The 24,773-nt window shown below is 34.7% G+C and overlaps 1 protein-coding gene across 3 annotated transcripts in view; it reads left to right on the top strand.

The window, feature by feature from the left end:
• LOC139963509 (LIM/homeobox protein Lhx9-like) overlaps positions 1 to 24,773 on the top strand; it is a 109,346-nt gene that overhangs the window by 41,729 nt on the left and 42,844 nt on the right. For all 3 annotated transcript variants that reach the window (XM_071964339.1, XM_071964340.1, XM_071964337.1), the window contains 2 exons: positions 14,869 to 15,113; positions 15,861 to 16,294. In XM_071964339.1, coding sequence (XP_071820440.1) covers positions 14,875 to 15,113; positions 15,861 to 16,294 — 673 coding nt within the window. In that variant the 5' untranslated portion in view covers positions 14,869 to 14,874. The remainder of the gene's footprint in view (positions 1 to 14,868; positions 15,114 to 15,860; positions 16,295 to 24,773) is intronic.

The raw sequence follows: 24,773 nt of genomic DNA, 5'->3' as shown, positions 1-24,773 counted from the left end.
AAGAACGAAATAATTCGACAAGTCCACGTTTGGGGAATATTTAAGTGATTAAAAACAAAATACACACAGTAAGGAGTTATTTGTTTTATATTTTTGTCCAATGGACCTAACGAAATTATTTATTTGTAGTTTTTGCTATTGGTGTATTGTTTTTTGTGCTGATTGTTGGTGACGACATTCGTCAAAAGGAAAGTTGATTTCATACATGGGGCTCTAAAACAAAACTTAGGAAAGACGAAATTTTAAAAAACGAAACACCTTTTGCAGTAAGACCATTTCTGGTTCGTTTGAAAATATTCGGAAGAAGAAAACACAGACTTTGGCGTCTGATATCTTGCATTAGATATTTACCTTTTGTCTGCTTTTACCAATATAAATGGACAAACGCAAAGAACTTAAGAAATGTGAAAAACATATTTTGTCAATATCACGGCGCATAGGGTTTTACTCGATTTGCAAACATTCCTCCTGAAAACTAAGTTTCTTGTGTAATGGTCGTCGTTGTTGTTGTGTAATTTTTATTTGTTTACATATCGGACACGCCTTTTGTTTTTAACTTCGTTGGTATCCACAAAGATTTTTCTAGCAAAAATTACTATCAAACTATATGTGTGAGATCGCGATTTGGGGGTACCGTTCAAACATTGCTATTATCGAACCTAACCCAAGTTTTAACGAATAACGTTACAAGAAAAGTGTTTTGCTGAAGGGGGGAAAAAACCTGTATAAAAATGAAAAATAAAAAGTGGAGGAAAAAATGAGTTTGTAATATTGTATTTGATCATTATTACAAAGAAGAAAAAAAATGCAATCAAAAAATCGTTAACACCTCTGAAATTTAAAAACAAAACAATAAGGATAAACAAAGACGGTTTCAGACACTTATAATGGTTCCAGTGAAGTGTAGATTTATGTTACATTAAATTTGACTAATTAAACAATTTTCTCCCAAAATTTTGATCTTTAATTTTTTATGTTATTGAACCATGCGTTATATTTTGCATGGTTTGCCATTCATTCCTGTATTGATTATATATTGTTTAGACTTATTTTAATTGGTTTTTCTTGTTGTCTTTTGTTTGCAAGCACGTCTAGTATTTTCTATTGGTTTTACTCTTTTAAGTTATGTTATTCGTAACTACCCCCTCCCCCGCCCCTCCTCCAGCATTTAGTGAAATGTGTTTTGTATTTTTCTAAGTTACTCCATGTATTCCATCTCATTCATGTTTCCAGCGCATTTGCTCCATGCACTATTCAAGTTTAGCTTTCAACAAATCGAGAAACTTTGTTGATTGTGGAAACGGGTTTTGTTTTTTTGTCTTCCTTGTGCCTTAATTCATTAGAATAATTTTATGTAAAATAAACAAAGCAAATTCAGGGCAAAAACAAGTTTGTCAGAAATGAATGGAATTGCTAATTTCATCGAAAAACGAGACTTTTTTGATAAATAAATATAATGATTATTATTTAAAGGTATGTTATGTTATGTTGGTAACAGACATCAAATTTTAGTTAAGACCATGTGTATATTGAGTAAACTGTTATTACACACACACATGCTGCGTTTATCGTCAAAGTTAATAACCGGTCATAGTAACCTTGGATGTAGCATTTTAGATAGTAAACACCCCAAATAAAGCTGAAATTTGAGATTATTACTGGTATTTTATAGATAAAGCTATACGTAACAGTTAAGCCAGAAAATTAATATCGCATGCAGATAAAAAGTAACGTTTTAGTTGGTAGGACTATCATTATGAAAGTAATTAGGTCAAATTAGACGCATGGGTTAACCGCTATTCGTGAAAGTGTGTATATGTGTGTGTTGTTTACTGTTTTTATTATGCGTTTTGGTTAGTTAATAACTATACGTTTTGAACACCGTACACCGTTAGCGATGGCATACCGATTAGTTCAATGACTATATATAAGTTTGAATACCGTACACCGTTTGTGATGCTATACTGATTAGTTCAATGAATATATACAAGTTTGAATACCGTACACCGTTAACGATGGCATACCGATTAGTTAAATGATTATATATAAGTTTGAATACCGTACACCGTTTGCGATGCTACACCGATTAGTTCAATGACTATATATAAGTTTGAATACCGTACACCGTTAACGATGGCATACCGATTAGTTAAATGATTATATATAAGTTTGAATACCGTACACCGTTTGCGATGCTATACTGATTAGTTCAATGACTATATACAGGTTTGAATACCGTACACCGTTAGCGACGGCAAACCGACAACTGATAAAAGTAAAGAACAAAGGCAAAAGTGTAAAAAGCATTGTTAATATTTAGCCAGAATTTTTCATTACCAGCATAATTTGCGGACCATTAAATGAAATGGGTTCTTTCTTTTACTTCCAATATGAATATAGATGTATGCAAGTAGCTGAACGTGTTGAGAATAGTAGATGAATTTATGGATAATAATAATAATAATATTTTTCATTTGCTCATATATTATGGTGAAAACCGTCTAAAAAAATTGACAATGAAGTATCAAGGAAACAAATAAAATTAGTGAAACGTTGTAAATTAACTTGAAGTTATGAACTATTGATGAACTTTTCTAAGATGAGTCAAATGGAATAACTAAACAAGGAAAGGTTACTAAAATAATGTCAGGTTTTAAGTATACATTGACGAAACTCTTTCCCCCTCTCCAACCCCCCCCCCCAACCCCCTTTTTTCAAAGACTGGTTTAATCTTGTCTCTATAGTAGCGAACAATATATATGCCCATTTTCATTGTTGGGCAAAATAACTTAGGAATGTAGGATCCAAGAATGCATATTTACATAAATAGCAACAGGACTTCCTCCGATATAGTCTTCATTGTTGATTTAATATGGAGACGAAATATGTATTGTGTAATAATACATTATTTATTTAACACAATGTCATATGTATAAACACAGACAGATACATAGTGTATAATATACATAAAATAGTTTACACAATGTTATATATGTAAAATCAGAAAACGAATTATGTGTAATACATAAAATATTTTGCACAGTGTTATATATATGTAAATATACTGAAAAAGAAAAAGTTAATTCTGTCTAATACATAAAACACTGTTACGGAATGTTAATACGTGAATACAGAAAACGAAATATGTATTGTGTAATAATACATTATTTATTTTACACAATGTCATATGTATAAACACAGACAGATACATAGTGTATAATATACATAAAATAGTTTAACACAATATTATATATGCAAACTCAGAAAACGAATTATGTGTAATACATAAAATATTTTGCACAGTGTTATATATATGTAAATATACTGAAAACGAAAAAGTTAATTCTGTATAATACATAAAACACTGTTACGGAATGTTAATACGTGAATACAGAAAACGAAATATGTATTGTGAATATCACATATGATATTTTGCATGAGCACATAAAACTGCAAGAAGCTATAATGTAAATAGTGGATCTTTAGCAAAAGATTAGGCGAAGGTTATTCCTATACGGAATGCAAACCTCACCGACACTGACACTGTTAAAAGGTGGGGAAAATTTTATAGGATGCAGGCATGTGTTCATTACTTTGTGGAAAGAGTCATATCTGTTTTATATTAGGTTGGGGAAAAAAATGTAAATATGGCATGGTAAGCAATATTAAAGTAGATATATTAAACTGTTAGATTTGCAGATTGAATTTAAATTCGTATATTGTGTATCTTCAAATAGTTTTTCACAACCGTATAATGATTTGTAATGTAAGAATGATATATTTCTTTGTATAACTGATGACTTACTCCATGATTTTGATAAAAAAAAGTGTTTATTAAGTACAATATAGTACTAATATTTGATTGTAACCTATAACGTCTTATTTTGGTATCTAAGCAGTACTTAACACAAGAGACAAAGCCTCTTTGTTTTGTTTTGTTTTGTTTTTTGTTTGTTTATTTGTGTGATTTATCAACTTTGAACTCATTTCCCTTAGTTACTATTTCTGATAAATATCTACAAATTTTCGTTTTAGGTTTTGTTTTTAATTGGATTTCAGATTTTAGTGACTTCATTCCTTAATAATTCATCCATTTTATTTCATTCATATATTTGTGTTCCAACTTGATCCTTCCGCTCTTTCGATTATAGACTTCCGTTTGATTAGATTAAAGACACCCTATAGAACCCTGTAATGACTTGGTTACTAGAGGCTGGAATAATAGCAATGTATGAAGTTTTATATACTTATATATATATATTGGAAGGGAAGTTGGAAATTTCCCCGCAGTTAGTGGTAGACATTTGGTGGAACTGGTTGACGATATTTTCTCGGAGTCAATATAATGTTAGAGAGATGTCAAAAGGATGTTGTATAGAGATACAATACACCGAACTACGTACTATAGTGTTAAAATCTAGCATTGAAAACGTTGTGGAATTGTATGTCGTATCGCCACTGTATGTATATGTTTATTGTGGTCTGTATTGTTTTCACGCTTTCTTTAAAGTACTCGTGGGTTCTGTTATTGAGTTTTCTTCAGGAAAGTCGAAGATGAGATATGAAAAAGGGGCATTGCTAAAATAAATGTATACAAAACGCCGAATATATATATATATATATATATATATATATATATATATATATTATATATATACATATATATATATATCCATATCTATATATATTTCCATATCATTATATATTTCCATATATACATATATTTCCACATAGCCAAGGCGTAAACAAACACTTTTAGTACAAAAACAAGTACAGTGGGCCTAATGGCGTATAAACAAAACAGACTGGACCTAAGACTAACAATTGGTGTAGTCATGCAATAAGTTTGTAATGGTTTGATAACGAAGGTCAACATCAGACACGGATCACTGAAGTTAGATATATTTAGCTACCTTTTCTTACCAGTTGTAAACATCAAAATGACCGTTACGAGGAGCTCAATTTACCGAGGGCAGCAGACTGAAATAGAACACACGGTCAGGACACAGAGAAGAATATTCTCGTCCCCTCCCTCCGATTGGAGTGGTGTGTGATGGCGGATGGTGGGGGGGGGGGTTGGTTCGAGGACTTAAGACCAGATGATGGAATAGCTGATTAACTGTATCCGCCTCAACAAAAAGGCTACCCCCGCCCCTCGCCTTCACCCCTTTTCAAAAGCAAAGGCAAACCGTAACCAACTCAATGCATAATCGTACATAACGTTTAGGTTAATTAACGGTAGTTCTTGGAAACTTAAATCAACATGAAATAAGTCAGAGGTAATTGATTTTGCAAACTTTAGTACAGCAGGCATACTTACATACTTATAGAGTATATAACAATAGCGATGACAAAGCAAATACCTTTATGATTCTGCAAACTATTGCCATACATCTATGAGTAACGCTATTGTTAAAGAAGTAGTCAATTTATAACAACAATAAAGTGATAAAAAGGTACTTGTTCGTGACTGAGAATTAATCAGTATACATTTTAGGCTTAATATTTAAGTCAACAAATTATTGGAATTGAGTTTATTCTCTAACTTGGACTTATCAATTATATATAGTGTTCATATCATCGGCAGCATTTGTAACAATAGGATAACTTCAACAATAAGTTCAACAAGAACAATTAGGGTAACTTCAACAATATGGTCAACAAGAACAATCGGATAAGTTCTACACTCACTTCGTATCAATTATTAAATACGTATATTTTATTTGTTACCGTATATCATAAAAGAGGATTTTTGCTGTTTTGAGGAAACCATTTACACTAAGAACGAATGGTAATTCATAATTATTGAAGTGGTGTAATCAAGTTCTTTTACGTTATCAGTGTGGAAGATTTCTGAGTGTGTTATCGATGTGTTGTTCATCGTGTAAAATAGAATTTAACCACTCCGATAAAATACTTGAACATATCCAATTGGTTGTTACAGTTCCGTGTGTGACTTGGTGTTTGTAATAAGTATTAAATTCACCGCAGTATATATAGGAAAAATCAAGACTTAAAAAAAGATAATCAAATCTGTGTCGTATAGTTTTGAAAAGTAGGAAGAACGCAACATTTCAAATTGTTTGTTTGATAACGTTTCTTCCATAACATTGTTGTTATTATAGTTTGTTTTTTTTTGTATTGTTTCTAGACTTTATTTGAAACAAAAGAAAAAAATCGCAATCAGATTTTCTCTTTATATCTCAATTCCCTTTTTAACTGTTTCTTTAAACATAATATTGATAACCAGCGTTCACCATTATGTCTTCATGAAATCAGTATTTCGTTGATCATAATTAATAACAGAAAATAACATAATGTTGAACTTGTTAGCTGATAACATGGAAAATATTGATAAATATGCCTATGAACTAGTTGCATACAAATATTGTGTTGAGCAGTAATGTCATCTTCTTCTTTCTTAATTTATTCGAATCATGTTTGCGTATATTTGATACATCTTAAGTCTTTTCAAGCTTGCAAGAAGTAAAGTAATATTTACAAAACTTAGATAACAAGAAAGAACCCGAATGAAGAAAAAAAGTAGTTGAATAAGAACAAGCAATAACTTAATGCTGATTTTAATATGTATATATATATATATATATATATATATATATATATATATATATATATATATATATATATATATATATATATATATTATATATATATATATAGATATATATATATATATATATATACATATACATATAGGCCTATATATATATGTGTGTGTGTGTATGTATATTGCTTTCTTCAAACTAGAAACTAAAGTATAGCTTTTGGTTTGATTTTAATAAAATTAGTCCTCACTGCAGCTGTGGATTTCCAAGCATAAGCCACGATTTTTACTTTGTATGCTAAATGAGCAATGAAATAAAATCAAGTATATCGAGTTAGTGTTACCTAATTACAAAGTGTTTTCTTTTTTTTAATTTATCATCTCATGAAGTGACCGTATGATTGAGATAAGTCAATAGCTAAAATCGTTGGATAAAGAAAACCCACCGTCCATTAAAAAAACAGCGTCAATCGGTGGTCATCGTATTGAATAACGACAACTGTGACTTTTAATCTCAGTTAAAGAGTTCAATCGATAAATCATATCCCCAGAAAACATCTTCTTTATGACAGATGAGTCCATCACAAGCAAATTGACAGGTTATTGTATCGATCGCAACTAAATAGTGATGACCAACTCTTTATGACGTCAAGAGGTCAAGGGGTCATTGCTATTGCCGAAAAGTTGGTAATATACGAAGTACAAAGTGAGTTGGTACAGTAGCAGGTGGATGCTTTAATTAAGTATTTTACGAGATAACAAAAGGTATTCGTATTTGTAGATTTTTGTTTGAAAATACATGTTAATGTGTTATTTTTTTATTCGATGCGAAAAGACAAACAAAAAGAGGAATTTGGGTTAATTTCTTCAAACTAATGTGTTGTTGTTTATTGGAGTTAAAACAATTAACTAAGTATTGTATCTCCAGAATTGTTGAATGCGACAAAGAAACCTGATTTGTATAGGTAATGATAAAAGTAAACAAAACAAGTTTAACATAAGGTAAATCTTAACATTGTGTACGGTAAGGAAATGTACATGGTGGCTCCTCGGCACTGTCAATATTGCTTTTGTTTGTTTGTTGTTATTTGCTGTTGTAATGTATGTATGTATATGTGATCTTCCCGCAAGCAGGAACTCGCGAAAGAAGCCATGGAGGCTTATAGACTCGCAAGCTGACCGAAGCCAATCTCTCGGCACACATCCATTTAACGTCCATGTCGGGAAGTTGTCGGGAAGTAATTGTTAGTGTGTAATTGTTGTTGTAACTGATTGTAATATATTTGGTAGTGATAAATGTTTTCATGGTATGTTACTGTTGAGCATGAATATATAATGCTAATGATGATCCTTGTATAATTGTGATGACGACGAGGAGACTAATGATCTTGATACTAGTGACAGGTTGTATATGGTTATTGCTGTCACCGTTGATGATAGCGCTGCAGACGCTGAATTGTACAGTAAAAGTATGATGATAGTCAATAGTTGATAGCTTTGTATTGCTGATATGCTGTTGCCGTCTTTAATGATGACGATGATGGACGCTAATGGAAGTATGGTTTTATTAATGGCACACATGACTATGGTAATGTCAACTATGACTTTGATAATGGCACTCGTGGCTTTAATAATAACAATCATGACTTTGGTAATAGCCATCATGACTTTGATATTAGCAATTATTGGCACTGATGATGACAGTCGAGATGTTGATGATAGTTTTTTTTTAATGTGCATATATTTCTTCGTGTCAGCAATGTACAAAGATTATCAAATTGCAAATAGGATGTTTAATATTTGAGAAAAAATTGTGCTATTCTCATAAAAGGGGAGAAGAACACAATGAAACGCAGGATCCTACATCTAAGGAAACCGGAATCCAAATAGTATTGGGAATATTTTCATTTCAAGACGGGGGGGAAAAAAACCCGGTAAAAGTTTGATATTGTGTTGTTTCTGAGAACAAGTTACGAGCAGAATAAAGGCGCCGTCTGATTTATCATTCAACCGTAAGGTACCGTTCAATATACTACAATACAAACAGTCAACAATACCAGAGGCTGACTTTGAACCTGTTTGTCGGGCGGCTTGGTGCTACAATTCACAACTATACCCAAAATCACTGTTACAAGGCAAACCGTCACATTCCTTGTAACAACGTGCCTTTTCAAGACTTAATTTTTCTTTTCAAAATCAGTGGCTATTATGAAGAGAAGTTTAGGCTGGAGGCACGCACTAAGACGCCTTCCAATCAAAATGTAGGTCATGCAACTTAGTGTTATGTTTGTGGGAGTGTGAATGGAACAAGAACACGAAATGTAGGCCACCAAAATTTTCAAATTAAAAAAAGAAACTATTTTTCTTAGTCTGAGAAATCCCCTCTGGAGAGAATAACTGTTGATGTTCGGGTTCAACTTAAATAGTTTTAAATTGTTATATATATGCAATTATAAACTACTGCAACTTCATTGCCTTGGTAAGTTTGAGAATTTGACTTGTTCAATGTTTCTGTTTGATTTGTTCCTCTGCATTTCTTTGTCATAGCAAATTGACAATGGGTCTTTGTCAAAGATGCTTCGTCAAACGTTTGGTTATGTTTTTATCTAAAACAATATATATATATTTATATATATTATATATATATATATATATATATATATATAAGGATATATTTGTTATTTATTTATATTTTCTCATTTGTAAACCTTTCCTTACTTCAGTTGAACTTACATAGTTTTTCAGTGGGAACTTTTCGATTTATATACTTATCTCGCAGCTTGAATTTCCGTGTTGAGCAAACTTATTTTGTTAGGTCGCAGCCACATAACCTATTTTAAGAGTTTAAATTCTATTTCGGGCCGAGGTTCGCTGGTGCTGGAATTAATTAATCTTAACCAATAACAGTTACAGTACAGCAGGATTAAATTACTAAAAAAAAATTATAGTCAAGAAATACATTTTTTTTTAGTGAGGAACGTTGTAAATTTTTTAATGTTGTTGTATTTGACACTTCGGTTTTTAGTACTCTGATTCTATGTGCGACATTTGTTTGTATTTTGTTATGACCATGATTAAGGGGTTAATCAAGGGTCTAGCGTGCGTTACTCACAGGATTAATGCACGATCGGCGGAGCCCGAGTGCATCCAGCGATAGCATTAACACCCGGAGTGCATTAATCATGTGAGTAACGCACGCTGGACCGTTGATTAACCCCGTTCATTCATACACTACCATTTGTGTGGGGGAAAAAATCATAAAACAAAACATTTTTGGTTACATATAACCAAAGATTTATTAAAGTGATGCCTCGTAATTTTACCGTGCGTTACTCACAGGATTAACCACGGTCAGCTGACCTGAATGGACCAATAGGATTTAGGAATCTTTACTAAGTATGAATGAATGTTATTTAATATATATAGATATATATATATGTGTGTGTGTGTGGCAACATGTCCTCTAATTTCATATACGCAAGACCCATTTCACATACATATCATAAGATGTTGTCCCGATGCATTTTCTTAACCTCATGCAAGACTTTAACGAGACAGTGTTTTGTTTTGGTGGAAGATTATCAAACTATTGCCTCACATGTTGAGGTGTGTACTTTGTCCTGTAAAAACCACGTGTCTGGGTTCAGCATATCTAATCTCCTCTAAGCTAAATATTTAGATTCTCAACTTAAGATAAACTCTTTCGACGGGGTTCTATCGATAGAGATCGAATAAATGTCTTTCTGATATATAAATTTAGCTCTTCTGTGGAAAACAAATGTCTCCACTGATAGTAGGTTTTATTTATACGTTTAGTGGGTTCGCAATTTCATGGAAAGGAAAATTTAACTGTAAGTTCCGCAAAATAATTTGTAAAGTTGTTTTAACCCTCTTACCCTTTTTTGGTTATTCGTTTGTTTATCTATTTTGCATGCTTTTAACGCATAAATGTAAAATCAGGTGGGCATATAGATTCACTAAACAAAATGCAAAATCATTCGTTCTCAATTAATGTTTTATTTTAGGAAATATAATAAAAAACTTTGATATAATTTGGAAAAGAATAATTGGGTTCTAATATAAGCAAAACAGTAAATACTAATTATGCTTAAATGAGAAAATCAACCAAATTTAAACCGTTGAGAAGTATAAAGTTTGATAACAACATACTTTTCGTGCTTTAATTGATTACATATATAACAATAGAAAGCCTTTGTTGTTTCTCTCGGTTGTGTATACAGGCATCTGGCAATACTTCGCTTCTGCAATGTATACTTAAAGTCAATTGTTAAAAGCTACAGATTGCGTTTGTAAAAGCCTTAACGTCTCACAGTTTTTTTGTTGTTTTTTTTGAAATATCTTGAATGGAAGTCGTTAATTTATGAAACATCTGTTCACAAGTTTGAAACATCATTTTGGAAGTGTTTATTGAATATCGATACACTATCAAAGCGATGCTTCTTTTTTTTTCCTTTTTTTCCCTCTGAATGTATGCCCTTATATATGTATGCTCTTGTTTTTTCTTTTCTTTTCTTTCTTCAGGGAGTCTTCCACATTGTTAAGCTTTTAAGCTTTATGGAAGACTTCCCTCCACTTTGTACTTTTGTATAAGAAAAAATAAATACAAATATTTGTAACGTCTATAGGCGTCTATATAAAAGTTTTAAGAGCAGCCGTATATATACAAATGCATTCCTCGTCTTTCTTGCATGCAATTCGGGACTACAAATTTGTTTTAAAAAGTCTGTTAGAAAATAGCAAATTGTTGTTTTTCTTCCTCCACAGTGTAATCTTTAACTTTGATAACGTGACACATTCAGTCGAATTAAAATGATTTTTTTAATTTCAAGACACATTTTTAAGTAAAACAGATATTTACAATATTGAATTGGCCTTTGATATCAGTTTAGTCTAATTAAATAATTTATATATTCATTACTAAAAAGGATAATATAATAGTAACTTTGTTCGGGGAGTCTTCGTCCAATATCGATAAATGCTTGAGTTCTTTTTGGTTTTTGAGTATGTTTATGTGACAAGTCTGTCAGTGGTCAGTAGATAACTTACTTGTATCCGAACCGGTTAGAAAAGTAATTCTCGTTTCCTTTTGTTATCATCTTGATTTGGGTGTGAGGGTGGGTGGGGTGTTCGGATGGGTGGGATGGGTTGGGAGGGAGGGGCAGTAGTGTGATAGATCTGCAGTCTGAATTCTTGGATTGTTGAGACTGATTGAATATAACACTGACCTCTCACTGAACCAACCCATCCTTCCGGTCAACTACGCATGGCTGCGCTCGCTTTCCACTAAGATTTGGAAATATTATTTTACAATGCTTTGTAAGCGTGCAATATTTATGCTTGTTATTAAAGGTGATTTGTATAACTTAAAGTTCAATTTATTTGAATATATTGATACAAATAAATCATAAATTCAACAATATAGATGTCATATATGACGGTATAATTGAGCATGAAGTACCTTGGATGTATAGTGAGTGGTTTTCGTTATTTCGTTTTGATAGATTTTTAGTTTTTTGTGATGTGTAGTTTAATATAGTACCGTACATGAAATCTTACGCAAAAAAAAACGATATATTAAGAGATGTTAGTATCGGGACTCAATAACGAAATGAAACGATTGCAGTTTTATTTATTTTAAGTGGGAAAAAATTGAATCGAGAAATAATGTAATTTTATGATATCTCATATAGTGTAAACGTTCTTGTGACTTAATCAATAATATGCCTGTATAAAACTGATTTATTTGATTGTTTAATAATTAATACCCAAATTTTTTCAAAATCTAATCACACATGCCAGGGAGGGTAAGTGAGGGGCTTCATTTTTAATACGAACTCTTTGAGATATTGCTAATATAATGTGAGTTTTCCTGTTTATTGAAGAAGTAGAAAACCAACTTCCGATAAATACTTTACAACAACTTTTTCAACCATAATCGTAACGATCTAAGAGATATCTTAAAAAGTAAAAATATGAGCGAATACCGAAAACAAAAATATCATATGATTACTGTCCGTTTCCTTCGTCGAAAGACCAAAAGAAATAAAATAAAATAAAAAAAAACAAACCAAAACGCAAAACGCAAAACAAAAGATACTAACATTTTTTTTTAAATAACACCCCGTCCAAAAAAACAAAAAATCAATTGTAATGGGGTTTAATAAAACTAATCAAAAGCGAAATGCAGACCTGCAAACAACAGTCCAGTTAATGCTTGGATATATAGGCCTAGTACATTTGTATTCAGATGTAGGACATACTATATTAAACCCTGCAACTGTAATTATATGTCTCAATATGTTGAACATTCTAACGGTATGCGTCCAATGCTGCATCATGCACCGCGCGTCTACGTGTATGCAGGCAGGCATGATCTTTAATATCACGTTTCTTTTATTAAAAGTAAAACAATAAATTTCCTGATATTTAAGTCTTCCGCGCCCGCCTTCCTCCAATCTCCAATATTTACAGCCATAATACGCAAGCATGCACGGAACCGAAGTTTTTATTTTATATATATATATACAGTGATGTAACATAGCAGAGTAAATATCTCTAACATCATTCGTGCACCCTGGGTCTCAGCCGCAGGACGCCCGAAATAGTCTCGTGTGGTTTACCTTCCAGGTGCGTCATATCGGTAACCAACTGCGCGCGGTTACACGTTATACCCTGTATAATCCAACAAACTTCCCCTTTCAAGATTATAGTCAATACTCACAGGAGTACCGTAGGTTTTCTCTGTATACGTTTGAATTTTCAGAAGACATTCAAACTTTCTTTAAACTTTCTTTATAAATGTTTCTTGCAGTTGTAGGATGTTGTTTTTTTTCGCTACAAAGGAAATTATACTTTGGTAATACTACACATTTTGACAAAATGCCCAAATATTTGGGTAGATGGTACCACCTGCACACACAAAAAATGCATCACCGACGGTGCATGCGCAGTCTGAAATATACTACGTCATAGATTGGGTATTGCATATTCGTTTCTTGTATGTAGATATAATAATGCAAAGTCGTATTTTGTCAGTTCTTGGCTATATATGTATATATATATGTATGTATATATGTATGTATATATATATATATATGTATATATATATATATATATACATACATACATATACATACATATATGTATATATATAAATATATATATATATATACACACACATACAAATGATAAAGTCATTACGCTTTGCTTTTACTGGCATTGGCAATCACACCACAACATCAAAATAACGAGTTCAGTTCTGTAAAATAAAAATAAAATGACGTCACGATAAAATCTGAGTGACAAGCTTGAAAGGGTCTGCAGCGTTCAGGATCAGTGGGTTACAGACAGACAACCAGTTTGCTTTCAGCGTTATATAGTTTCTACACACATACGTACGTGGTGACTTTTGTCGACAGGCAGCAATGATTAGAAAGTCAACAAACGGTAAATTTGTCCCAGTTGTCAAGAAATATCAGTAAAGATTCCGCGTTCCTTGCAGATATTGTCCTTTCTTCCCTTATCTCACTCTGTTATCTAAACTCATAGTGCGCCATCCTAGAGTCTCTGTTGATAAACACAAAGTTGCGCGTCGCTAACTCACTCAGTCAAATTGTCTTGTCCAGACTTCAATGATTTTGGGGTTTATCAAAACCATATTTTAATGTTGGATCGAAAGTCTCAGAAACACACACATACACACATACATAAACACTTAGAAGATATTTACGACCTCTAAGAATCGCTACCCGAATGCGTCTGTCTAACGCCTCTGTTTCATTCAAGCAGGGGAGTAGGAAGCAATCAAAAAATGAGGGGCAAAAAAAAAGTGGAGGTGGGGGGGGGGGTCTTCATCAGAATTGTTTTCTAGCTTGCAGACATTTTGGTGGCCTAGATTGGACATTGAAAATGTCCACTTTTCTTTTCGTTTTTGTTTTGTTTTTCATTGTACCATGTAGTTTCATCATCATCATCATCATCATCATCATCATCATCATCATCATCATCATCATCATCATCATCATCATCATCATCATCATCATCATCATCATCATCATCATCATCATCATCATCATCATCATCATCATCATCATCATTATTATTATCCCTATTATAATTATTATTATTATCATGAATGTTATTATTTTTTATTATTATTAATACTATTATTATTATTATTATTATTATAATAATTATTACTGTTATTATTATCATAATTTTTATGATTATTGTTATTATTATATGTTGTTGTTGTCATCGTAAATATTTGTTCTCGATTTCAGCTGAAGATGCCGTCGGCGTGTTGCGGAGACTCATCCACAACATCTAGCCCGGCGATGGCAGCGGGGCAGCCCTCACAATGCGCCGGCTGCGGCGGACAAATCGGTGATCGTTACTTCCTAAACGCCGCCGATCAGCAATGGCATATTCAATGCCTACGATGTTTCGATTGTAAACTGCAGTTAGATTCGGAGTTGACGTGTTACTCAAAGGATGGAAAAATTTACTGCAAGGATGATTATTTCAAGTACGTAACCTTGGGAACAGAATGATAGTATAGCCTCAAGATGAGGTTGATTAGAATGTTAGAATGGGATGGGGAGGAGGGGTGGGGCAGGGGTAAGTGTGACTGACGTCACGACCAAAGCCTCATTTATAACTACAATCAGCTACATGATACATATAACTGGGACTGCAGAGGCTGGAGTGAGGATGAGTTAGGAGGGGTGAAGTAGTACGCTGAGTACAATAACCTATTGTATTTTGTGAAAGTCAAAAGTCACTCTGAAAACCTTGCGAACAGGTAGACACCAAAGGTAAAGCTTGGGTCCACATTTAAGTGGAAGGCTGGACGGGTACGGGCCCGTGGGATGGATGGTGCTTTTGTCCGATCAATCCTCCGAAAATGTTTAATGTGGCGGTCAAAGGTTGAATTCAACAGTGGTCAAAGTCTAAAAATCTTTTAAATGTGATTATTTCTAAAGTAAAGCTTGAAACAAGCAGTGAACAATTGTCAAACGTTGAGAATATGGTGTGCATCGTCACACAAAACCTTTTCTCGTATAACAAAATGTAGCAAGGGAATAACTAAGCCTGTTGGCTTCCTGGTGTAACTCGATAATCTTATCTCATGATTTGTATAGATTTTTTTTTTTTTTTTTTTTTTGGGGGGGGGGGGGGTTGTCTCTCTAGTATCCAGTTTGTTTATTTTTAGCTATAACAATTAATAGTGTAACCAGCAGTATATATATATTTCCGGTTCTTCCTCTTATAGACGGTTCTCGGTGAAACGGTGTGCTCGATGTTACCTGGCGATATCTTCGAATGAGATGGTGATGCGAGCTAAGGGGCTTGTATTTCACCTCATGTGTTTCACCTGTACGGCCTGCAGCCGACCTCTGAATCCGGGCGATTATTTCGGGATGAGGGACGAGCACGTGTATTGCAGACTTCACTATGAAATGATTTGTGTAGGACCTATGGACCATCAAAACCCTCCACCTATGTCTGGAATGTTTACCGGTCTTACGCCGACCGTTTTCCCCAATTCGGGCATGGCCCCTAATAACTCCTCACCGCCGGCGGGGGCGCCCTACTACAATGGGCTGGGTCACCCACATTCACATCCTACGTCACCTCACCCGTTCAATCACCACAAAGGGAGACCGAGGAAACGAAAAGGAGACATCATGAGTGACTTTTGCGCAGGTAGGTTTCAGCTTTATCTCTTCTCTTTGTATAAGTCCATGTATATTATACTCGTGGAATTGCGCATGCGTAACCCGAACTTTCAGGGATTGGAGGGGGGTGCAGATCTGGGTAGGGACAGGGTCGGGTCGTCTGGTGCATGGGTGATTAATTACTGACTAATTTTGACGATCGGGCTAAACATTTAAAGGAATGTAGTGCAATTATTTCACTGAGGAATGGGATGATGGAATAATAAGGGCGCTGGGGTAAGGGCATGGTTGGTGGGGTGGGGCCTGCAACTTATTCCCTACCCGGCGTGCTCTTGTTATACAGTTGTTCCTTCGCTTTCCATCACGTGTAAGAGAATGTATTTTCTTTGTTAGTTTTATTTATTTCTTACCATCAACCGTACATAAAATAAAAAATCAACCTTACCGAGAGTTGATATGATCTTTTTCATTTCGAAATCGAAGAACTGTTGCCGGAAGCCAAAAACTTTAAAATATTTTTATATCTTCATATTTATACGGATATATTTCCTTTAAATTTGTATGTGAAAAATATGAAATAATATATATATTTTTCAACCAGGTATCCTGTTTGTCAATTGAATGGAATATCACTGTTCTATATATATATATATTTATAATATTATAATACATAATATTATAGGAATCCACGACTGTCGTAAAACAAATAGAACCTGTCGTAGCGTAAATTACGGATGTGTCAAAGTCTTACCTTGTCCTTTGTTTAGGTGTACAATGTTTAGTCAATACAGTCAATATTCTTTAAACCGTTTAAAAGGCACATTATTTTTAATTTTTTTATTTATGTATTTGGTGGTGTGTGGATAATCCAGTACTAAGCCAATCGCTACTACAAGAGAGTAACGTATAACCCTCCCTGTAGGTTTAGCCTTACAAGACCAGGTGTTTCGACAAACTCCAGAGGGGTATTTCCGTCTGGGGTGTAAGGAACACTTAACTGCAGACGTCAATGGCTTGGAGTTTATTTTTCAATCACGTTTACGTTTGTATTATATACTACGATTCTCACGGTTTACGTGTGTTTGGGGTGGTTAAACTCATGTCGTAAGTGTGTGCACCCTCGGGGGCAAGACTATTAAACTAGGGCGGTCATTTTCTTTCTTCACTGGGAATTTGCAAGGTAAAACAAAAATGAAGTGGGTAAAAATGAATAAAATAAAGCACTACGAAGATTTCATTAATTAGTTATTTTAAGATTTGTTAAATGTCCAGTTTAACACTCCTTCTACGAACAGTTGTTGTTTGTTTTTGTTTGTTTCCCCACCATGATGATGTAGGTGTTTAATAAAAACCTCATCAAAATATAGGAGCTGTTATGTATATATAGGTATTGTTATGAAAAGGTTACCTCCAAGTGTGCAGAAATGCAAACAAACTAACGAACACCCGACGGTTCAATGACAGATGAAGATCTCTTATAAATGGCAGGCTGACAAATAAGACAAACTCTAAACAATTGCAAGATAGACGAACGGTGTAACTACTGTTAACAACATGGAATGAATAAGTGTTGGCAGTGTTAGGCTACGTATATCTAACGTCAGTGGTTATTCCACAGAGCTCTATTGCAATGCGTCAAATAAGGAAGTTTGCAGGCCTATAGGCATTCCCCACCCCCCCCCCCCCGTCCCCTTCATTTTGCGTTTGTAGCCTGGGAAGTTGTTTTAGTCAATCTCTACCCCCCCCCCCACCCACACACACACACACTCTCTCTATGGATGGATGGAACAATATTGCAGACGAAACGCTTTATCGAGGTGCTGTATCTACCGGCCGCGTTATTATATACAGGAGAGCTTCCTTTTTGCCAGCGCTTGTACTTTACACTGGAGTCAGGCTCTCCCTGATGTACGTGACTACACGTGTATACGTGTATATATGTAACTGATGAACTTGGCACTGCTCTACAAATTGCCGAGAGGGATCACTATTAGCCAACCAGTGTACGGTTGAGCTGCAGCGGGCTGGTGGTGCCCGTGCCATGCCTGCAGTATGTATCTAATAACCGCTCAGCCCTACAGTAACAGAAAACAGGTATAGAAAGCACCTTGGAACAACATATTATCAAAACTAATTCCATGGGCCTTTGTTCACCCTTGTCTTATTTCAAAACCCGTAGCATTGGACTATGTGATGCTTTGGTTCCACCCCCCCCCCCCCCAACCCAGTGCTTTAGTCACTGTAAACAGCTTGGCGCATGCGTACCGTACTTCTCCGTGGTAACGGTATGACTTTTGTCTGGACTCTTTTTATCTTTAGACGGGCGCTCGCTGGTGGATGTAACCCCGTCCATCCCCTTTAGCTCGTCTGCTAGCTGTTGCACTGCCGTCTGAAAAAGTACGTTTAATACGGGATTAGGAAGGTCAAAGCGTGTCTGTCATTCAGCTCGCTACATTCGAATCGGGCATAGAATACCTAATCCGCGAAACATAAACACCGCTAACGTTACTCTCTAACCGAGATGTCATTACTGGTAAAAGAGATATTATTCTACGGATTTGTGCCTTACCGTTCGAGATTCTGAATCTGTTGATTCTTCCATCGTTCGTTGGATTCGTAGGTATCTTATAGGCAGGCATTGGATTCCATGTAAAGACTTCGGGATCTTGCAAAAGCAAACTTTGTAAAACTAGGGATTGACTACTTTTAAGACCTTAAAAGCTCTTCATTGAATGATTAGGAGCCCGGGAGGATCAAACTTGGAATTCATGAAATGTGTTTTGTGTAAGTTTAAAAGTATAACGGTGATTTCACATAGCTTCATAATTGATTCATATTTGTCCTTCGAGCTTATTGTTATAACTAGTAAGCATGAGATGCCGTGCCGGACGGGGATGTTGGGGGCGGTAGGGGGGTGTGGAAAAGTTTGGCTGCGGGAGAGTAAAGGTAATTTTGTCAGACCAATCCTCCAATATTGTGTGAACGGTCACTCTCATATATATATATATATATATATATATATATATATATATATATATATATATATATATATATATATATATATATATATATATATATATATATATATATATATATATATATATATTGTGTGTGTGATGTTTATGCGGTCCTAATATTTTTGGAAAGAAGATACCCCCCATAATTGTATCCTTGAGATTGCCTCGTCATGGCCTATCATCCGCAGATCGATAGAAATTAGTTTAAAAGTTGACCGCATGTTGAAAGTAATGACAGCCTATCAATAACGCGATCAGTGGGATTAATCATTGAAGTGTCAACGAGTTTGAATACAATCTTGAAATGAGCGCCTTATGATCTGTATCTTCCTAGTGTCTAGACTCGTCCAATATCCGTCATATCGCCATACCCTCCTCTTGATGACCGATTTCCAAGGGCTTAAAATTACCCTTAATGGGCTTAATCCTAACCCTACCCCCACTGTGCCGTGTCTCAGTTCCAGTTGAACCATTCTACCGGCCCAGTTGGACACTCTTGTCCTCGTGTCCTTGTCAAACTCTACAGCCTCCATTTGATTTTTGGGCGCTATTGTTGCCATAAAGTGACTGACACGAACTAGTAAGTGTTGTATTGATGCTGGTGAATGCCGTCTGTCCAATGAACGGATAGCTCAACGGAGATGAATGCGACCAAATGTTACTGCTTATTGTTCGCTGTTTGTACGAAATGTCAGAACGTTAGTTGTCAGTGACTTAACTTGCTGGATGATTTCCTAGGAATAAACCTTCCCTTTTCCCCCTCTTCTTCTTCTATGGGGGTCTTGGTGTAGGTATTGGTTAAGATTTGATTCGGCTAATAAGTCTTGACAAGAAGGTTGTTATTGGTTTCTTTTGTACCTCAGCGTCCAAACATCAATTGTGCGCTTTTATTAACAAGGATAGGTTTAAAAAAGAAGAAGAAATTAGTCAATCCTGGAGAATTCAAAACCTTGGGAAAAGTTTAAATCTGAAAATGAGCCTATCGGGACATCTTTTAAGTGTGACATTCTATCGTCATAATCTGGCAGATTCTACCAGCGGACATGGTCAGTTTAAAATAAGCATAAAAGGTGGAAAGGGGAGTGAGGTGGTTGAGTGGGTGGGTGGGTGGGTGAAATTTGAGCCCTGTTTTGACATCTTTATGTCTGTATATCCGTAACCACATATCAAATATTAGTGTTACCAATCGCGTTTCTTGGGAACACATGATTATTTGTATACCTATGTGATGCCCCAATGGTATAACGTTTATTGTTACCTTTTCAGACGGTTTAGAGTCGGGTGCATGGGAAGTGATTCCTTCTTCTAGGTACTGTACCCCCCCCCCCCTCCCCGCCTTTCCTCCCCCCTCCTTCCTTCCCTCCCTTTCACCACCTCCCTCTATCTCTATCGCCAAGGGTGACTTTAAAGCTGGAATATAAGCTCTGAGGATTGTATTCCCTCTGACCTGCAGAGGTGGTGATAAACATGTATATATATAAGGTTGTCAAACCTACTCCGAAACCAGGGACCATTTTCCATGTCGCAGTATAGCATTTCTTGCATTTCCCTGGTATCACTACGAACAAACATATATGATGCCGTTACAGCTACTATAGTTGTATGGCTCGCAACCATACTTATAACGTTGCTTAAATACACGACAAAGTTAAAATTTATTACCCCCAAAATACTTGATTATTTACTCAACAGTGCTTGCTTAATTTCATTGAGCGAAACCAAAACTTCAACTGGCGTTTACGATTTATGTAGTTGGTGAGAATTGTGAAATTATATGAAGTGTTTTGTCTCAATTGTACTAAAAATGAGTTATATCTCAAGTCAACAAGTAGTGATGATTTTCGGCGAATTGCGATGTCACTCGGTACAAGGGTTGTTTAGCTGGTATAGGAATCGAGTTAAATTCTGTGATTTCAAAACAATCATTTCAGCAATTCGACTTACAATTTGAAGATACAAAGCAACGACAAATTATGGATTCACAAATAGACAAAATCTTTCCTTTAAAATAATTAGCAATTTTGTTTTTCTTTTACGGTATGAATCATGACATTCAGTTAGTATTATAAATAATATTATTATTTTCTTCCATAAATTCAGTCGTCGTAGTTTTGGCGATGAATATACATTTGTGATAACGCTATTCAGAGTGAAAGGAATTAAGGGCACCCTCCCTACAAGAAAAGAAACCATTCATGTCTTGACGATGGGGTTTAACTTCTTGATCTTTCTTTGGGGGAGGGGTGAGGGAGGGGGTAGGTTATGCTATTTATACAACCTTTACACCACTTTATAGTGCTTCGATGGACTTGATCACATAGCACACGATTCTGAAATAATTATATTCGTCGCACACATGCATATGCATGTGGACATTATAAAACGCGATATACAATGTAGGCCTGCCTATGGGAAAGCCTGGCTATATTACTTACCTCCTCTGGACCATTTCTGATACAAATGCAATTTCGATTTTATCACTTGAAATGGAGAACACGTTATATTTAGCCCATTCATCTGATCGTTATACGTGCGGTTGACCAGCAACGTTATATATGTCGAACGAAATCATGTACTTACACAAACTATATACAAGTTATTATACCACATTGCTTTATGTTATATGCTGACAAATGGGGGAAAAAAAGACTTAAAATAACGTCTCAAACTGGAAGACTCAAATAAATATCTGTGTGTTTATTATATCATCGCTAACGGTACAATAAAATATTCAAACGGTCCGGATAATGTAACTTGTCATAACGGTTTATAGTACTTTGGTGCCCGCCAAGCACTTAGAGTCAATGTTTGTTTAATATAACATAAATCTCGTACAGAGATCCGATACATACATAGTACACTGAAGCAATAATACCATAGAATCATCCAGCTTATGTCACGGAGGTCAGTCAGTCAATGTTTTTAAAATGCTTACTTAATTTTTAAACAGCGTAAATTTTACTTTCAAGATTTTTATGTTATGATTTTCTTTTTATTTATTTATTTTGTGTGTGTATAATGTTTCCAAGCATGCCTATACCACAACAATTTCATAGGTCCTAAGCTACTCATATTCATAATGATCTTTGACCTAGGGTTCTATAACTTCGTTTATAATTTCCAAAGGTTGCCGTTGCGAAGATTTTCCCCCTCTTGGGACGATAACGAACTTTTCATAAAGTACAACTTTTTGTTTTTGGTGGGTTTACGATACATGATTATAGAGCACAATGTTTATAGTTTTAAATATTAAGACAACATTGCTCAAATTAAAAGAATCGCGTAACTGATCGCATAGTTTTGAAACATTAAAATGTGCTCGAAAGAGATAACTGATTGGATTTCTATGATCGTAGATAGGTCTGAAGCAACATTTTTAAAGTATTTATTTGGTGTAATTAATGCCACGTGTGTAACATTCCACCCTATGTAGGTTTGCTAAGCCTAACGCTGGATTACATTAAAAAAAGATCTAAGAAATGACGTCACGAGGGGAATAGTCGAAAGTCCTTTTGTTGAACCCCGCCTAATGGCGGAGGAGGCAGAGTACTTTTATATCCCCTCTATTGATGATAGAACATTAATCTACTGTAGACGAAAGCTAACCTGGGCAATGTACTAACGAGAACTTTAAAAGAGTTCAAGCTGAAGTATTCCAGATGCCATTGTATGTCATTGTACTAGGCTGAGCTTATACACTTGTGTGATGATAACTGACACATAGCGTGTTCGGTTGCATGGGGTATTAACGTTACGAAAAAGACTAAAAAAATCGAACATATACGTACTTTCTTCATACGTAGGTATATCCTATAATGTTCTGCATGTATTTACAAATGTGAATTAATAACCATCCTCTTAAACGTTTACATTATTAATAAACTGAAATAAAACATATATAAGATATTAAAAAAAAACATTTAAAATGAGAACACAAACGTTTCCACATGTCATTACATTGTTAATAAGGCTAATTTTTAGTAAGGCAAATGCAAATGGTGTAACTACAGGCTATCTATTTTTAGACTGAGGCGTACCCAATCCAATTTTCTGCGAACATTTGCATTAATGGCCAATATAACCTAAAATTATACAATCCAACGCAATTTTCGTTGCCATTTAATGTTAGGCTATTTTGATTAACTGCTTGTCCTAGTGTGATAATGTTTAATTGTTTCGCAGTCTGATATAATTCACATCGCGATATCAATTTCACGGTGTTGATATACCGGTTGCTCTAGTTTGACTGTCCATTGTAAAATGAGATGATGGCCGTCAGATATTTTATAAATTAAATTAACAAATGTATTTAATATTTTCTGTATTTTTTCATTATCCATCTTCTATGACTTCTTGCCATCATAGCTGGTCATCGCAGATAATCATATTGTGCTGCCTTCTGAAATGAAGTAACCAAGAATGGCCTTTAAAAATGACCTCAAAAATGTTTTCAATCAACAAAAGTTATCCCGTCCTCGTTAACGCTTAGTTTTGACGCGTGTACTCGGTTAAAGAGATTTAAAGCGACGTAGGAATTTATTAGTAAAATACAGAAATATATACCGGTGATAAAGGGCAAGGAATCCACGCATATACCCCATCGGGGGTGGTGGCGATGTCGGTTGTAGGATGGGGTAGGGGCGCAAGGGGGGCTGTACTTGAAAGTATTGAACAACCATCCGTTACTCTAGCTATATATATATATATATATATGTATATATATGTATATATATATATATATATATATATATATATGTATATATATGTATATATATATATATATATATATATATATATATATATATATATACATATAAATATATATATGCTGGCACATAGCGATGTGTTTCTAGTTAATGTGTAACGTTTAATAGTACAGTAGCACCATTTTTCAGTCGGGCGGTGTTTCTATATCCCTTGGCAACACCGTGAGGGCACGAAAGTACAGGGTGTTGACAGACTGGACTTTGAAGGGTTAGTGAAAATGATGGAGATCTTCGCCAGCGTGGGCTTTGTATTTAGTATAAATTAAGCCATTGATTGTACACTATCATGTGAGGTATTCATTGGCAACTGCTTTTATTTCCTTTGTCGCGAGTGAGAATGCGGTAAGGATTACGTGAGTGATGGCAGTTAACGGAATCGAGTAGACCAACCATGTATAACGATAATTTAATCCTATGCAATTACCCTGTTATACCCAGTTTGTATTAGCAGCAATGTTATTATGAACAATCCATTCTTGGGTACGATTTATCCATCTAAACGATTTTCTAGTCAGTTTGCGATGATTTATATCAATGATATATTGAGCACATTCAAATAATTAATTTGGTTAGAGATGTGTCATGACCATGTGTTAACACATATCAATAAAGGTATGCAGTTTAAATAGCACAGTAGTGGTATGATGATGAGAAAGAACACACCCACTTCCCGATATCTAAAAGTCGAGAGTGATGTATATCCAAAAAAGCCTAGATCCTCGCT

This window comes from Apostichopus japonicus, chromosome 22 (genome assembly GCF_037975245.1).
Source record: "Apostichopus japonicus isolate 1M-3 chromosome 22, ASM3797524v1, whole genome shotgun sequence".
In the NCBI taxonomy this organism is placed as follows: domain Eukaryota; kingdom Metazoa; phylum Echinodermata; class Holothuroidea; order Aspidochirotida; family Stichopodidae; genus Apostichopus; species Apostichopus japonicus.
This window is presented reverse-complemented; position numbering and strand designations above follow the sequence as displayed.